Raw genomic sequence first — 18,872 nt, 5'->3', positions numbered from 1 at the left:
AGCTATGTTTATATGGCACCACTTACCTGGGGAGTCAGTAGCTCCTGGTTTCAAGGTATCCAGGCTCTCTCCCTGGCTGGAACCAGGAGCTAAATATCTCCCAGCCCTTGGTAATTTTGAACCTTTGCGCTGTATAGCAGCGTGCTATTATTTCATTATTACTTTCCTTCTGTTGTATTATTCCTATTGCACCTTTGATGTGTCTGTTACATTAGCACCTGGGCGGGAGTGCAGCCACCAATCTGGTTGCTTGGAATGTGTTCTGTATCTTCCAATACAAGACTGTGTAATGAGAAATCCTCCACTGTTTCACTGGCTGTTCAGTCTCCCTTAAAATAAGAAGGAACACCTTCCCGGCATTCCTTCTTTCTAGCCTTGCTTGGGCCATGCTAGTCCTTTGCCATGATTTATTACATGTGCATAATGAAGAGTAAAAAAAGGACACGCATGTCCTGGGAGCATCTGAAGGGAAGAAACTCCTGTGTGGAAAAATGCGTGCAGCTGTGTGGTTGGACTTCTATTCACCTTAACCCAAAGTAGGCCCTCCACTAGAAGCGAGTGCACGTTTGTCCGTAAAGCAAGTTTTATTGTACAAGCCGCAGGGGGGTGCTAGATGAAGCCGCAGAGTCAAACTAACCCGAGTCTCCACAAACCACACAAGTTGAGGATGTCTGAGGCTCCAGTCTCAGGGAGAGATTTCAAGTGTTTAATGCAACAGCAGCAGACATCCAATAGTAACCTGCAATTCAGGAGCCTGCAACATCCTGTCCTCTCCTCCACCTGAACACAGGCCTCCCTTGCCCCACCTTTCCTTCCCCCCTTGCACTCCTCCCTACCCATAGCACCTGCTAAGTTCACAAACAGTTTGTTCTATGGAGTTCCTCCAAACAGGTGCTTCCCTGCTCCTCTAGAACTATCAAGTACAACCTTGTCTCCCTTGCTCATTCATTTGCTGATTTCTGTAACCACTCTTGGGCCACTGGCTCCTTCCTTTTATCCCTTAAGCACTCCCTTGTGCTCCCCCTCCTAAACCAGTGGTCTGCCGATCCTTCCCACCCTGCTAACTACCACCTTATCCCCACTACCCCTTTCTTGGGCAATTTCTTGGAGACATTGGTCATCTCCAAGCTTATCCATCACTCTGAAACTGTTGGTTGTCTCCATGATCACCAGTCTGGCTTCAGAGCAGCCAGAGGCACAAACTGCTACTCCCGTAATGACTTGCTCGCAAACCGTGAGTAACTCCCCTTCTGTTCTCCTTCTCCTATATCTTCTGCCTTTGACATGGTCAATCATTCCACCCTCATATATCGGCTCTGCGATACTTTGGGCATTACAGACCTGGCACTGGATTGGCTGACCTGCTCACTTTCAAATGGGCCCTCGCAAGTGCAACTGGGCTCTTTCCTCTCCAACTACTTGCAGCGTCCCTCAGGGTTCTCTCCTTTCGCCGTGGCTTTTCAACAGTTACCTTGCCCCTCTGGCCTCCTTGATCTCCTCATTTCCAGTGCTATGCTGAAGACGCACAGCTCTCCATTAAGCTTCCCTCCTCTTCCTCTCTCATTCCTGACTGTCTGTTAATCAGGCATGGTGTGCTGCAAATTATCTCTGCCTTAATTCCAGTAAGGCTGAGGTCCTACTCATTGGGACACCTGCCCCATCCCTCCCTCCTCTCTGGCTGCCCTCCTTGGGCCCCCTCCCCTCCCTCTCGTGTGAGGCTAAAAACTTCTGAGTCATCTTCGACTCATCTCTCCTCAGATCGTTTAGCTTGCCAAAAAGGCCCACTTTCAGCTTCACTGCCTCGGAGGCGTTCTCCCTTTACTCACCGTGCCCCAGAAAATCCACATCTCCAGAGCTCTGGTTCTCTCCAGGCTGGACCTCTGCAACAGCCTCTTTCTAAATCTGCCTAGTTCCTCCCTCCGTCCTCCTAAACTAATCCAGAATAGGAGTGCAAGCCTTATCCTTTGCCTCAAGCCGGAGCCTAATCTCTCCAGACCTTAAAGTGGCTGCAAGGACCAGATTCAAGACCCTCTGCATCATCCACAAGGCTTTCTGGGGCCTGGGACCTTGCTACATCCAACTTTCTCTCCCTAAATGCCTCCCTGCTACTCCCTAAATGCCTCCCTGCTAGAGTCCTTCGGTCCTCTAGCTCCAGCTCTCTGCAGTTCAGACGTTTCTCCAAGCAGAGTGACAGGGTGTATCTTTCCTGTGCTGGAGCCTCCCTCTGGAATGGCCTCGCTGTACCCCTCGTGTTGAGCCAGATCTCCATAAGTTCTGGAAACTACCTTCTTTTTTCTTCAGGAAACACAAAGGGGTCCCAACAAGCTACCTTTTCGATGTCTACACCAGAGGTGACAAAACTAGGTCTCAATCCACATCCATTTGTGGGACCATCTTTTTTAGCAAATATATAAAATAAAAAAAGATGGTGGGGTCAGGTTTTTACAAAAAAATATCTAGATCATAAAAAAGACCATAAGTTCACGTTTGCAAATCAAAACAAGGTTATTATAGACACTTATTCAACAATTTTTGTCCTTGTTCAATCATGGTGTGCATTATATATTGAGTGATGTTTATAACACGTGGGTGACTTTAGAATAGCCCATTCATGTTTGCTTTTATACAAAATCCCCATCTGAGTTGTGTCGACAGGAGTAGAACTGTTTCCAGCCTTAATATTACATACACATAGACTTCACTTGTTCTTGTACTGATTAGTCGTATATGTAAGGCTTTCCTCAGGACACATCAAACCCTCATCTCGGGGGTGCAGAATTTCACAAGTGCTATTGCAGAGTTGTCTCACACTATCTATAAAAACAGACATACATATCAATATTCGACAACCAGAACCCATAATTACTTTTTTTGTCAGGCAGTGGAGGAGGCCATATTGTCAACCTCTCATCTATTTCGCTGTGCATCAGACATTTTTTTAAGTAGAGCTGTAATATCTGGCTTATACAGTAATGTCAGTTATTTGTTTGAAGTTAATTCAACTCTATACCATACATATCATTTCTCGTATTTTTACCTCCAAGGAGCGTCATATATTTCATGCTTCTAATGCACGTGATATATAGATTAGTAACAAGTGCCAGACATGTGGGAAACCAACAAGGAAAAGCAACCGAGGAAGCAAACACAAAAGGAAGAAAGGGAGGGAAGGGTGGGCACACACACAAGAATCTGTCACGACTCGCTCCCTTCGCTCCCGTTCCCACCATTTGGGGGCATGATTTGGGGTTTATTCCCTACTGGACTTTTCCTCCAAACTTTATGCTACAGTGCTGTGATGATTTGGGAGCGCTAAATCCCTATTTTCCCAGCTACTTCCCTTCCGGATCCATTCCAGGTTTTTGGCAGCCAGCATGCTTCTTTAACCAAATGACTATGCTTCCCAGAATGCCTGGCCCACTGCTCCACCTCCACCCTTGCAACACAAGGTTGGGTGGAGGATAGGTAACAGCTGTGGCGGCAGGTGCAGCAATCAGCACACCCGAGGCGTGTGCTCGTTAAGCAGCTTTAAAAGCCTCAGTCTTACTTCAGTCCAGCGCTGGTCATCGTTTGCAGTGTTCCTGTTTTTGACTAGTCCCTGGTTCCTGATTCCTTGCCTTTGTACCTACTTCCTTGTTCCTGTTTCCTCCGCCCTGAATTTCGGATTCATGCGCTAATTGATTTCTGCTCCCTTGATTTCCCTTTTTGTCTTCCTCTGTTTGCAGGCAGCATTTCTCAGTGCTTTCCCCTTTTAGATGCAGCCCAGTTTGTCTGTGTTCTATATTTCTTTGACTCTGTCCTTTGCTGCTGTTACCCATTTGCCTTAGCCTTCCTCTTAGTTTAGTTTCCTGTCTTTTCCTTGGAGGGGTAGGGAGAAGTTTGCATAGGTTATTTCGTTTTTCCCTGCTCCTGATCCTTACTTTCTAGAGGATCCATTCCATGTTTTCCACTGCACTTCTGCATTTATTTTCCCTTTGATTATTAGGTGTGGTGTGCGGTAGTAGCTAGCTCCTGTGTGAATGCTTATGTTTTCCTCACTATTTTGTAAACACTATTCCCACTTAGGTATTTAGTTTTCCTTCCATTGCTGTTCTAGCCTTTCGGGGTCCCAGTTTCTTCAACAGGATTCGTGGGCTAGCTGACATTCAAGAGGTTTATCTCGTCCTCGTGAGTACAGTTCTTAAGTTCCCTTATGTAATACCATCAAGAGTTAGTGCACAGATCCTGTCATTGCTTGCCCTCCACGTGGGTTTAGCGCTGTCAGTACCTGTAACAGCAATTGGGGGTAAGGCGCTTGCCGACTTTCCTCGCGGTCAGGTGCTTACCCCACATCCCTTTTCATATATTGGTTTTGATGTCACTCTATTTGCACTCCTGGGTTCTAGCATACCTGAGTCGTAGTTCCTGGGTGCACATTTCCCTTGCCATATTCGCTGCCTTTGTACTCGCCTGACTAATCCTGACAGAATCTACACGAAAGCGTAGGTCACTCAATTATTGCCTACATATCTTGTTACTTATCAGGCTGATTTGAGGAGTCCAAAAAATGTTGCGGTGCTTATTAGAAAATCCGCCATTTTCAAGTATTTGATTTATAGCTATGACTGAAAAGACATGAAATGTATTCTATTAGTCAAATAGGATTTATATTACTTAATCCTTATTTAGCAGGAAGGAGGACACACTGTATCTAGTGTTGCCGACCTATTGCAGCCACAGGTGCTCTTCTCTGAATATCTGTATCGGGGAAAGTTTGCCGTATGTATCGTAATGGGCCGCTGAAATGCGCCGGTACCTAATAGAAGGCAAAAACAAAACGAGGGAGAGGGGCGCGGATGAAATTTTTGTCGTTCCACGTGAAGAGTGCATGTTCGTGTGGGTTGAATGGCTTACTTGTTCGTTCAGCAGTGCGAGATGTGTTCAGCAAGGAAGACGAGCCGCGCACGGTATCCGGGAACTGGCGTAAAACAAAATGTCTGATGTGCACCGAAATAGATTGAGAGGTTGACAATATGACCTCCTCCACTGCCTGACAAAAAAGTGTTTAGAATAATTATGGGTTCTGGTTGTCAAATATTGATATGTATGCCTCTGTTTTTATAGATATTGTGAGACAACTCTGCAATAGCACTTGTGAAATTCTGCACCCCCTGAGATGAGGGTTTGATGTGTCCCGAGGAAAGCCTTACCTACACGACTAATCGGAACAAGTGACAGTCTATGGGCCTCATCACGAGTCTGGCGGTAACCCTTAAATGCGGCGGTAGCGCTATTACCGCCGCATTTAAGGGTCCGCCAGATCATGGCTAAGCTGGGGGGAAATCCGCGGCAAAATTGCCGATTTTTGGTGCGATTACCGCCGGCAGGAAATCCGCTGGCGGTAATAGCGCGAATCTTCCCCATTGGGCCCAATGGGGAATGAGGAGTTCCCGAATGGGGAATGGGCAATAACCCTTCCGCCAAACCCGTGATCTGGCGCTAATGGCGCCGGGGGGTTTGGTGGTAGGGCTATTAGCACCGGCACAAATGGTGCCGGTGTTACCGCCCAACTCATGATGAGGCCCTATGTGTCTATTTAATAAGGCTGGAAACAGTTCTACTCCTGTCGACACAACTCAGATGGGGATTTTGTATAAAAGCAAACATGAATGGGCTATTCTAAAGTCACCCACGTGTTACTAACATCACTCAATATATAATGACCACAAGGACAAAAATTGTTGAATAAGTGTCTATAATAATAACCTTGTTTTAGGTTGTTTTGATTTGCAAACGTGACCTTATGGTCTTTTTTTATGATCTATTACAGAATAATAAATATATTTTTTTGTAGAAACCTGAGCTAACCATCTTTTTTTATATTTTCTAGAAAAGATGGTCCCACAAATGGATGTGGATTGAGACCTAGTTTTGTCACCTCTGGTGTAGACATCAAAAGGTAGCTTGTTGGGGACCCCCGTGTGTTTCCTGTACTTCTCTCCCCACAAGCCCCTAACACAAAAAGAGGACCACCGTTATATCAGTGTGCTCACTGATTTCTTTCACACTTCCTTTTTCTTCTCCTCCCTCTCCCCATCCCTTGCTGATCTCCACCTGCCATTGCGACCTGTTGCCTGTGTCCCCTGAGTCTTACTGCAGCCAGGCCCTCCTTCACCCCTTACTAGCAGTTGCCCTCGGGCATGCTTCCCTGACCTGACTTCTGATCCACCCTCTTCCTTGCACTAGCACTAGGTACCCCTACCCCTGGGTTCCCTCGGCACTTGAGCAGTGTTACGGAGAATTCGCACACAAGTGCTAAATTCCCTCTACCTTAGAGCCCTCCAGCTCTTTTGCTATATTTTGGGACTGTGTTTTACTTTTGTGTTCTTTGGCTATGTAGTTTTAAAACAACTCCATAGGTGTCATCTTTTTCTGTGTCACACAGCACCTTCAGTGCAGTGGCCCAGGGGTGTCTTTCAGACTCCCCAAGTTTTAAATACCTTCTCTGGGACTGACTGTCTCCCAGAGCATGTAAAGTTAAATTGACTTTACTAGTCTCTTTAAATGTACTGACCCAGCACACCCTATCTTCCTATAGAGTGCTTGAGGGGTTGCTTCTTAGCTTCCCCCGAGTCAAAACACTCATGTAACAGTAAAATGTTACCCTTTCCTACTGTAAATGGCTGGTGACGGTGGTTTAGATCAAACTACCATGATTTTTCCCGACCGCGAATAACGGTAGCTAAAAATCGGGTCAGCCATGTTTTTCAATATGGCGCCCAAGACCTATCTGTAAAAACACTCTGGTCAACTTTCTTCGCTGTTTCTTTTTGGACAAGTCCTTGTGTTTAACTCTGCGCGCCAAACCAGGTTTGGTCCCTTTGTTCGTTGGCCTTTGGCGGGCTTCAGTGCTGAAGCCCTCCTCTGGCGCCAGGGTGTCTGGGGTGGACAGGATGTGAGGGAGGTGCCTGAAACTTCCTGTGTTTAGTCTGCTAGGAGACCTGAATGCACTCTGGCGTGATTGGCCGGCTGGCTGTCCGGCAACGACAGCCACCCTGCGGTGTGAGTGACAGCCAGGCTGGAATGAATGGGGAAAAACTGTTTAAAAGCAGGTCTCTGGGACTTGGAAAGCAGAGTCGACCACTGGAACAAAAGCACCGAAGACGAGCTGAAGGAAGACGACTGCTGCAACTCCTGGACGACCGGTGAAGCCCTGCTGCAGGTCCGAATTGCCTGAAACTCCATCAACGGAGAATAATGATTTAGCATTTATATAGCGCTACGAACCCTCAGGTATCTGAGCGCTGCTTATTATTACCCACGGGGTGTGGTGCTCATTTATCGACCTCGGAAGGATAAAAGGCTGAGTTTGGCCTTGCCGGGATTCGAACCTGCGTCGGCAGGCTCTGCACAGATGTCAAAGCGAGTGCTCTACTACTGTGCTATCGGAGAAGCCCTTCAAGGTTAACTTCTTCCCTTGAGTTTGGTGGGAACAACCAACTCGTAAGCCGCCTGGACACCGTCCCCTCATGGTCGAATTTTTCTGCAGAGTGCTGTAGAAAACCGATAGCCAGTGGGAAGGATACCAGTTTGTGGTCTTTAAGGCACTCAGACCTTTTTAAACTGACGTTTTGCCAAGCTTGTGGCCTCAGGAACCTCCCGACGTCCTCGTCCCCACGACTGAAGCTCAGGAACAGCGAGATCTGCTTGAACTGCCAGGAACAACTGCCTCAGCTACAGCTCTTCTTCACTTAAAAGGTACTGTGCAAACCCGGTCCAGAAATCGTTTTGGCCACGGTGAAAGTGTAAAACTTTCCCGACTTCGGAGGCTTGTCCTACTCTAAACCAACTAACTTTTCATCTGACCATATTTTTCTGAGATCCGTGGCAAAGACTTAACCGTTTACTACCAGAACTGTGCTATTCTATACAAAGACTCTGAACCATTGACTTTGGCCCAGGCCTATGAACTGAATTGCTGGTTGTAGTTAACTGAACCCCTTTGCCCTGCCTATGAAAGTATTTGTGCTTAATGTCTTATAACCTTGTCTTTTTACCCCTTTTTAAAGTAACTGAAGTGCCAATTTGCTCCCACTTCAGGGGAGCTGAACTTGTTCAGTAATTTATTGGTTGTGTATTTGTAATATATTAGTATATGATATTGAGCTGCTCTTGCTAGTGTAATGTTTTCCAAATGACTGTAAATAAATGTATATTCTTTTACCAAGAAACCTTGAGTAAGTGTTTGTTTGAATCACTGTATTTGTTTGTCCTTTGTAACTTGTTCTACTGCTCACTTTACTCTTGAGAGAAGTCTGGCTGTTCAGCCACTGCTACTACATTACTGTGTAGTACAGGCTTGTACCAAAGGTGAAATTGTACTGACACTTGTAGTCTTAATTGCATGTAGTGTTCCCCCAAGGGTACTGCATGTGATTCTGCGTAACTCAGCCCCTGTTCACCTCTTCTTCCTATGCCATTCCTTCATCCCATCTCATCCCCCGCACTTCTTGTTACTGCACTTGCACGATCGGAATGTGACAACAAGGCCTAGTAGGACTATTATTTTCTCCCCTACCCCCTCCATCACCCCTACGCCCCTTGTCTTGTGGTACCTGGAAACCCTTTCTGCTGTATAGGTGTCATTTCAAATGCTCCAGTAATTCAAAAAAGAAAACTCACTGTTATTGTACCTGCAGCTTTGGCTATCCCCTCCTTATAACTGCATGCCGTTGGGGGGGCCCCCCCACACTCCCACCCCTGTTGCCTGCAGGTTTCTCATCCTATAATGTGGGCTGCCCTCTTATTACACAGCCAGGAATGTCTCTCATTCCCTTGCCCTATTGCCCCATCCCTTTTGCTACCAATAAATGGGCTTGTTGGAATGTTTTATATGAGTACCAGCCAGAACTTCCACACTACTTTCTTGGCTAGTCTGTACCACTGAAGGAGACGAGCCATGTGCACATCCTTTTTGGTGCTGCCACCATTTGAGCAGTGTAGCCTGAACTCCATTGCCACATACCCCTTGGCCAGGATGTGCTTCAGCCTTGTTGGGTCTCAACGTTATGGTGCAGAGTGCAAGGAGCCACGGCTAGCCCAGAGCAGTGACATGGTTGGGATTCATTCAAAACATTTCCAGCCATCAGTCCTCTGCTTTGCCACAATCACCGTTTGCTAACATGTTTCCCATGTAGGGCTTCACTCTCTGCGGCAATAGTGCCCCCTACTGCTGTGACAGAACTCTCTGCTCCAATGATTGTGCTGATGTGGAGTTCAGTTATGTCCAACGTGGTATGCCTACATAGTTGGTGTATCTCTTTACACATGGGGAAAGTGGAGTATCTCTTCTTTACACATGGGGGGGAAAGTGGAGTATCTCTTCTTTACACATGGGAAAGTGGAGTATCTCTTCATTACACATGGGGGGAGTAGAGTATCTCTTTACACATGGGGGGAAAGTTGAGTATCTCTTTACACATGGGGGGGGAAGTAGAGTATCTCTTCATGGGGGGAAAGTAGAGTATCTCTTCTACACATGGGGGGGTGGAGTATCTCTTCTTTACACATGGGGGGGTGGAGTATCTCTTTACACATGGGGCGGGGGGCAAAGTGGAGTATCTCTTCATGGGCGTAAAGTGTTAGGGAGAATTCTCTGTTAAGGCTAATTTCCCAAACCTAGTGAGTCCCCCAGCAGCTTTGCTGGATTTTTGGGGTTTATTTTTTTCTCCTGCGAAGAGTGAGACTTTTTTTTTTTTTTTTTTTTTCTCTTTTTTCTCCCACTCTTACACATGATTTGAGGTGTTCCTTTGACTTTGTATGTGTTTTATGGGCTATGGGGTCTTTTACTCCATAGGGTTTCATGTGTTTTTGGTATGTGTTACACAGCACCCTCAGTGCAGTGACACAGGGGTGTCATAGTGATCCCCAAACATAGACTCCATACCCTGGGACTGACTACTGTCTCCCAGGGCATGTAAAGTCACCATTGGCTTTACTAGTCTTAAATTGTGAACAGAACCAGTACAAACCATCATATTGTGGACGTACTGGTAGGGGCAATTCGATTGCCCCTGTGTCTGTTGGTCGAGGGGGCACTGTTCAGACCCCCCTGCATGAGTTTTGGCTGGTGGCAGTGGATGCTACTCTTTATATTCGACCGCGAATATATTCCTATGGGATTTTCTCATTGTTCGAGGCTACCACTTTTTAATATAGCCTCGAACATACCGCCGGTTTATTTATTTAATATTAATTCACCGGTTGGTATTTTTTGCCATAACTCGGTTCCAAAATGGCGTTTGTGTTCGCTTCTGTGACTCCAACCCAAGTCGAGCCCTTTGTTCCACTTTTTGGCGGGCTTCTGCACAGAAGCCCTCCAAAGTGGTGCCACTCTGTCTGGGTCTACAGGATGTGTGGTTTAGGCACCCTGGACTGCGTTGCCTCGGCAACTCAAGTCGCACTCTTGTGTGATTGGCCCAGTGGTGAGCCACCCGGCTCACCACTTAGCATGTTTGAGTGACAGCTAGGCTGAATGAATGGGGGTTTTATGCATAAAAGCAGGGCTTTGGGGACTGGAACTAAGTCGCCACAGGACGTAAAGAATCCGAAGAGGGAGAAGCTGAGCCGACCTACAACGACGACACCACCAGTGGAGCCCTGCAGAACCGTCTCGCCACTTCCCGATGACAGAGAAGATCTCCATCCCGGAGAGTCTTCTTCTTTTGACTGGTGAGGATAACCAGTTTGCCCGCCTTTTCGCCTTCCCAGATCATCTCGTGGTCGCCTTGCCTGTGCCAAGCACCCCGGCAACCGATGACCACGTTTTACCACTACCACGAATAAAAGGGTAGTACCTTTTAACCGGAGAACTCCGCGGCTGGTTTCTTCCCTGGCAGTGCAACGACCTTCAGCTTTCCTCCACATCGAGTTATCTCTTCCTCTGGATGACGCCGCGACTTTCACCCGCTGCCAGGAACTGCCCCTGCTGGAGGATCCTCTCCGCTTTAAAGGTACTGTCTGCCTGGCCTCCCTTTCAACGGTCTGCGTGGGGTGACGAGTAAATACTCACCTTACCAACTGGGTTGACCCTAGGCTGGCTACTAAACTTTTCTGAACTGATCGAACTCCTTTTTGAACTACCTGCAAGACTTTTCAAGCCTATTCAACTGTGTGATCTTGGACACATTTCGCTTTGCCTCTAGGCCAGGCCTGTGAACTTTTGCTCACAAGTAGACTGTCTGTCTTTCCTGCCTTGCTGGGGTTCTTCTAAAGTGTTAGTGTTCTGTGCTTTCTAATTACTACCTTTTCCCTCCCTTTTTAAATAACTTATTGGAGTGCCATCTTGAGTTAAGCGCTCATCCCTGTCTGAATATAAGTGCTGTTAACTAAGACTTGTTCAATAAGTAATCAGGATGTGTATATATATTTCTGAGGCTTGTGGAATCTGCTTAGATCACATGCTGTGCATAGGCCGACATCTAGTGGAAGCTGCGGAGTATTACAGTTTGTTTTTCGGAACTCGAAAATGGGCGTCGACACAGGGCGTGCCAGTAATATTATCCCTAGTGTGACGTCCACTGTACCCAAGATCCCTCACGCGTCTGGGATCCTCAGATTGTTTTTTTCCGCCATACTGGTCGGAAGCATTTTGCGGAGTCCCTTGGCCTTAGCCATACTTTTGTTAAAATAGTAATCTATTGACATCCTTCCCCACCCCAACGTCGAACTTCGACACTCGACGCCAGCTGGAGAAGAAATCGACCGTCGGCTGCTGCACGACGGATTTGGGCCTCGGAAGGCCTCTGGCCTCGGCCCGGCCTTGGAAGGTGGCCTCGGCCCTGCAAGTAGGGAGAGTGGGGTGTTGTACATACTCTACACTCTTGGTATATAGGTACACCTTATACATTTCCTACACTTAACAGCCCGCTGCCTCAAGGTGCGTATGGAGGGTACCCCTTTTCAATTCTGCCCCAAGTGCAATCGCAAATACCCTTGGGTCGACAGGCACGCCAGGTGCAATCTCTGCTTGCCGAGGGACCACCCCGAAGCGAACTGCAGAGCGTGTAGTAGGTTTAAACCTAAGACACTTAAGGACCATTCGAAGTGTTGGGCCCACCACGCCAGGCAGGCGGCCATGGCAGCGGAGGGCGCCTTCAGCGACGCCGTACTTTCGGACGGCGAGGGCATTACGGCGTCGAAAGACAGCCGAGCGCAGGTCCCCGACCTCGGAAGGTCGTCCGGCAGGGCGGCTATGGGGAAGACCCCCGGCGACACAAGCGCTTCACACACTACACACACTAAACACACGAAGTCCAACTGAGACTCGACGACGTCGAGTTCTCGGAAAGAGGCACAAACAGAACGGTCCGATTCGGTGTCCTCTGGGCGCTTGCGATCAAGATCGCCGCATGACTCCAGGCAATCGTCCACTCTTGCCAAGAGTGCCTCGCTCCCTAGGCTAACAGAAGTTCGATCGTCGGAAGACGAAGACGACTTCCACCCCCAGGCCACGCTCCAGGAGTCGGAGCCCGCAGTCAAAATCAGCGAGGCCCCACGCTCGAAGGACAGGGACCCCACCCCGATCCTCGACGCCAGGCGTCGAAAACCTCCGGAGCCACTAAAGGACAGGGAAAACATATTTGCACTCATGGGGAGGGGGGAAAACAGCAGAAGAAGCAGCCTTTGCACTCTTCCACACCTGTGAAACACACCACTTCCCCTAAACAGACAGACAAAACCAGGTCTGCTGATATGTCTAAAACCAGCAAATCTACTCAAGATAAATCCCATAGACTTGCTGAGAGTCATTCCCAGTTCCAGAAAATGGTCGAGTGAAGACATAGATGGGGTCATGTCAAGGATGTCTTCTTTGGCTGATTTTTATGATAAAAATCCAGAACATTTCCTCTTGTATGATCCACAAGGGGCGACTCCCTCAGGCTCTAATGACCCTATCCTCCCGAGTAAAAAGCCCCGGTTTGAAACTCCGATGAGGTCAGACCCCTTCGAGGTACAACCTTACTCAAGACCATACTCACTGTATCAAGGAGAGGCTTCCTTTGGTGAGAACCAAGAATTTGGCATGGTAGAAGAGCAAACCAGGACGGGCTACTATGGGGATGATGAGGACGAGGAAGAGGAAGCAGAAGAGGAAGAGCCGGGAAGATACAGAGTAGATTCCCCGGTAGAGAACGAAGCCCTGGTTACCGACTCTCCGGTCGATAACCAACCCCTCCTAAACGAGGTTCTCGCACGCGCTGCAGAACATTTCCATATTGACACCCACGGTGTCCAGGAGGAGAGGGACTTCGCAGAAGAGTTAGTGGGAGAAAGGAGGCCTGTTGCCCAGACCATCCCTATCCTTAAATCATTCAGCGAAGAATAGACCCGTCCCTGGTGAACCCGAACCTCACCAGAGCAGTCAATCCCAGGGTTGAAAAACTTTTCAGGGCGGCCCAGTCTGACCCTCTCTATAAAGAGGACATCTGAAGCCAGACTCCCTAGTTGTTACCAACACTCGTAAGAGGGCTGGAACACCCTTGTCGTCGTCCGAAGCTCCTCCCGACAAGGAGAGCAAGAAACTATACGGTTTCAGCAGGAAAGTAGCCTCAACGTCCGCCTATCAAGCAAGGATTGCTAACTCCACCACCCTGTTGGCCAGCTACAACTGCCATCAGTGGGAAGAAGCCGCGGCACTCATAGCCTCTGCTCCTGAACCTTTAAAGGGCCAGTTAGCTCGGATTTCCCTAGAGGGTAGAGCCGTGTCTGGTTGCATTTTGAAAGCAACCTTTGACGCCGCGGACAATGCAGGCAGATAGATAGCAGAAGGCACTGTTATCAAAAGACATGCGTGGTTACGACAGTCTGGTTTTAAGGCAGAAACCCAGGCATCATTGTTGGACAAACCGGTGGAAACCGATCTGTTTGGTAAGGCGGTCGAAGACGCACTGAAGAATGCCAAGGACGAATACGAAACACTCAAGTCCCTTGGCCAGTTAACCAATAAACCCCCTAACCAGAGAGGGAATAGTAATTTTCGTCGCCCACGCGGCCAAAATTCCCAGAGAGGATCTAACTATTCCCAGGGGCAGGGTACACAGTGGAACAACCAACAGTCTACCCAGGGTTACGGCAGGGGTAATAGGAGAGGTCGTGGTAAAGGCAGAGGCAGCCCCAGCAAGGGAGGCGGCACGCCTCCCCCAAAGCAGTGACGCTCAGTTCAGGGTCCCTTCTCGCACAACCCCAGTAGGGGGATGCATTTCCAACTTCACCCAGGCTTGGGAAGGGTTCACATCAGACAGATGGGTGCTGTCAACAGTATCCACAGGATATTGTATAGAACTACTGCAGCGTCCCTGGAACCATCCTCCACGACAAAGAGTACACTCTTAGAACATCAGAAGATTCTCCTCGAGGAGATCGCCATTCTGCTACCAAAGGACGCGATAGAACTCGTCCCGGGACACCAGGTAAACAAGGGTATTTATTCAACTTACTTCCTTGTGCCAAAGAAAGATTTGACAATGCGCCCAGTATTGGACTTGCGGCCTGCCAACAAGTATGTCAAGCCCCAAAAGTTTCGTATGACCACGCTACAAGAGGTAATCCCCCTCCTAAAAAAGGGGATTACATGGCAACCTTGGATATGAAAGATGCTTATTTTCATATTTCCATGTTCCCAGCGCACAGAAAGTATTTGCGCTTCAAGGTGGACAGTCGACACTATCAATTCAAGGTACTGCCCTTCGGGATAGCTTCAGCACCAAGAGTATTCACCAAGGTACTGGCGGTGGCGGCTGCACACCTACGCAGGGAGGCAATCCCAGTGTACCCTTATCTGGACGACTGGCTCATAACGGGGGAAACCCCAGGAATTTGCAGGACAAACATTCAAAGAACTATTGACCTCCTCCACGAGTTAGGCTTCTCAATCAATGAGAAAAAGTCAAGCCTGGTGCCAAGCACCGCCAAACAATTCCTAGGAGCAATCCTAGATACTCAAGAGGGGTTGACCTTTCCTTCATAAGAAAGAATTCGGAATATACTACTGCAAATTCCGCATTATCAGTCCGGTCAACAAATAACGGTACGCAAAGCAATGCGTTTACTGGGCATGATGGCGTCATGTATTTACCTGGTCCCCCACGCGCGCCTACGCATGCGTCCCATGCAGGAATGGTTGACGAAACAGTGGTCTCAGGCAAGTGGTCAGTGGGACGTTCTAGTGGTCGTTTTGCCAACACTGGTACAAAGCCTTCACTGGTGGACAAGAGAATCTTGCACAGGGAAACCCTTTTACGATCCCGAAGTACAGGCAGTAGTCACTACAGATACATGTCTGACGGGGTGGGGAGCTCACCATCTCCACCACACAGCTCAGGGTCTCTGGTCTCACTCAGTGGCCAAGAACCACATCAACCTGCTAGAGCTTCTGGCAGTATTCAGAGCGCTTCAGGCGTTCGAGCCCCACCTACTAAACCTGTCAGTGCAAATCCGGACGGTCAGCACAACAGCCATATTCTACCTGAACAAGCAAGGAGGGACTCGCTCGCCAAATCTGTCCAAGCCTGCCCAGAAAATCTGGATATGGGCACTCAGACGGAACATCTTCCTGTCATCACAACATGTTCCAGGGGAGCTCAATTCCCTAGCGGATGCTCTGAGCAGAGACTCCCTCCCAGAGGAACACGAATGGGTTCTACACAGAGAGGTCGTAGAAGATATCTTCTCTCAATGGGGTTTCCCCACTATAGACTTATTCGCCACAAGCAGAAACAGACAATGCCCAGGATTTGCATCCAGGTTCCCCCAACCAGACTCCCAGGGGAACGCCCTGTGGATGAACTGGTCAGGGATGTTTGCGTACGCTTTTCCACCAACTCCTCATCAGGAAAGTGGTGAACAAGATGAACAGAGAGTCGATGACGCTTGTCCTAGTTGCTCCCATGTGGGCAAGACAACCATGGTTCCCACACCTACGCAGGATGGCGGTGTGCGAGCCCATCAAACTTCCAGCCTGGTACAACCTACTGTCCCAGCACTAAGGTCAAACAGTGCACCAGCAACCCAACTCAATGAACCTGGCAGCATGGCTCCTGAGGTCATAGAGTTTGGACATCTCAATTTGCCACAGAGGTGTATGGACATCCTAAAGGAATCTAGGAAACCAAACACAAGGCACTGTTACTTTGACAAGTGGAAGAGGTTCGTTATCTGGTGCCAGAGTAGACAAATCAACCCGGTTGATTGCACTCCTTCCACTATTGTTACATACATGCTCCACCTGCTAGATGCAGGATTGGTTTTTACTCACTGAAAGTACACCTGGCAGCCCTGTCGGCTTATACCACTTCCATAGCAAGGTTTTGTGGTGGAAAGTACCAGTAGTTAAAGCCGTCATGGAAGGAGTAAAGAGACTTCACCCTCCTATTTCAAACCCACCACCAGGTTGGGACCTTAATGTGGTGCTAGCCAAGCTCATGGGCCCCCCTTTCGAACCCATGCATAAAAGCCGTCTCAAACACCTGACTTATAAAACGGCCTTCTTAGTAGCTATTACTTCTATAAGAAGGGTCAGTGAAATTCAGGCTCTGTCAGTGCAGGATCCCTTCTTTACTGTCCATAAAGACAAACTGGTTTTACGCACACACCCTAGGTTCTCACCTAAATTTATCTAAATTCCATGTAAACCAGTCCATCGAGCTTCCGGCTTCTTCCAGGACCCGCAAAGCTCGGCTGAGGTGAAACTACACACCCTAGATGTGCGTAGGCCGGTCCTCTACTACGTAAATAAAACCAGACCGCTAAGAAAAACAGATCAACTGTTTGTCTCTGTAGCTACAGGCAGAGAGGGGATCGCGTCTCTAAAGGTGCCATCTCGAAGTGGATTATTAACTGTATCCAGCTGTGTTACTCACTCTCTGAAAGAACTCTGCCTTTCACACCAAGAGCCCACTCTACTAGAGGCATTGGGGCCACTCTGGCTTTCATTGCAAATGTACCCCTTGACACCATTTGCAAAGCAGCTACTTGGAGCTCTATTCACACTTTTACTCAGCATTACTGCATTGACACCCATTCCAAGGCAGATACACAAGTGGGACAAGCGGTTCTAAGACACTTATTTGCTCATGACCCTTCTCACATCCCACCTCCTTCAGGTACTGCTCGCTAATCTATGCACAGCATGTGATCTAAGCAGATTCCACAAGCCTCAGAAGGGATACATTACTCACCGTAATCGTATTTCTGATGCTTGTATTTCTGATGCTTGTATCTGCTTAGATTCACATGCGACCCACCCTTCCTCCCCTCTGAGAGAAGGCGCATGATTGCTTGTAGTCTTACCTTTCTGTCTATCTGCTTGGATTATCTGTACTCATGCTACCTCATGTCAGAAAAAATACAATCTGAGGATCCCAGACGCGTGAGGGATCTTGGGTACAGTGGGCGTCACACTAGGGATAATATTACTGGCACGCCCTGTGTCGACGCCCATATTCGAATTCCGAAAAACAAACTGTAATACTCCGCAGCTTCCACTAGATGTCGGACTATGCACAGCATGTGAATCTAAGCAGATACAAGCATCAGAAATACGATTACGGTGAGTAATGTATCCCATATACTTTTACACCCAAGCTCTGGTCAGTGTTTGCTTGTGCTACTGTATTTCTGTACCTATTTTGTATGCTCTGTATACTGCCTAACTCTTCTTGAGAGAAGTCTGACTGCTCAGCCACAGCTACCAGGTAAATCTGGGTCGTACAGACTGCTACCAAGTGGGTTTACTGCCAACACCTGTAGTCTTAATCTTTTTGCAGTGCTCCCTAAGGGAACTGCACAGGATTCTGCCTAACAGAAAGTAGAGTATCTCTTCATTACACATGGGGGGGGGGGGGGGAGTAGAGTATCTCTTCATGGGGAAAGTAGAGTATCTCTTTACACATGGGGGGGAGTAGAGTATCTCTTCATTACACATGGGAAAGTCTCTTCTTTACACATGGGGGGGAAAGTAGTCATGATTCATGTTTTCTTTTCTAACAGGTCCCCTCATTGTCACCACCGTCTTTTCATTAAGAACCAAAGAAAAGCAAGACCTGTGTCCCATGGACAGCCAGGAGGAGGGAGTTCACGGTATTTACTTTTATTTACTTAAAATTGATCTCTTTATCTGTTTCATGCCTGGAAGTTGGGCGGTGATGTGATCAGTTTTCAGGATAAGATGGGCTGCCATGTTTTGGAACATGTTGCAGTCAACAGGATGTTAATGTTAGGGGAATCCAGTTTGGTGTTTTTTCCATTATCCTCTGAAAGAGATGGGTGCAATAATGGTGGGCACCCAATGTGGAAGGAGAAGGAGTGGAGAATTTTCAAGAGGGTGCGTAGGGAGGCAGGTGCGTACCACAACATTGTCTCAGGGTACAATAGATATGTCATCGTGGGATTTTGGGGGGGGGACCCCACACTTTACACTGAATATAAGATGGAAGGGACATGTTGAAAAAGGGCAATAGTTGGGGTGCAATTCTGGTAACTAGAACTTCTGTTTTGTCAGAGTTTGCGCCAATTCACTTGCATATAGTCATGGATATCTGAGATGCGACAAGGGAGAATTGTTGCTGTGGAGTTGGGGCTCTAGTCCAGTCTGAGAAGGATTTCAGTGCCATTGGTGTAAGATTAGAATGGGAGGCTCGAGGAGACGACCATGGGCAGAGGCTGCACTTCAATGGGTGACTGGACATTGACCAGTTGGATTTGAAGAATGCTATGCATTAGCGTCTCCTTGCCAAGTGGTAGCTCCCGGTCACTGGTAATGCTGGATATCCAGGAGCTGCTTTAACTCCTGATTATCAGTCCTCATTTTATTGCTAAATGAGGATTCAGCGATA

The 18,872-nt window shown here is 48.0% G+C and overlaps 1 protein-coding gene across 1 annotated transcript in view; it reads left to right on the top strand.

The window, feature by feature from the left end:
* The window catches only part of LOC138489501 (zinc finger protein 345-like), a 131,020-nt gene that overhangs the window by 23,299 nt on the left and 88,849 nt on the right, over window positions 1-18,872 (top strand). Inside the window, exon 3 of the mRNA XM_069617243.1 lies at window positions 18,028-18,117. Coding sequence (XP_069473344.1) covers window positions 18,028-18,117 — 90 coding nt within the window. The remainder of the gene's footprint in view (window positions 1-18,027; window positions 18,118-18,872) is intronic.

Source organism: Ambystoma mexicanum, chromosome 9 (assembly GCF_040938575.1).
Source record: "Ambystoma mexicanum isolate Mex_15411 chromosome 9, UKY_AmexF1_1, whole genome shotgun sequence".
NCBI classification, from domain to species: Eukaryota; Metazoa; Chordata; class Amphibia; order Caudata; family Ambystomatidae; genus Ambystoma; species Ambystoma mexicanum.
Note: the sequence above shows the minus strand (reverse complement) of the source record. Positions and strands in the feature narration are given on the sequence as shown.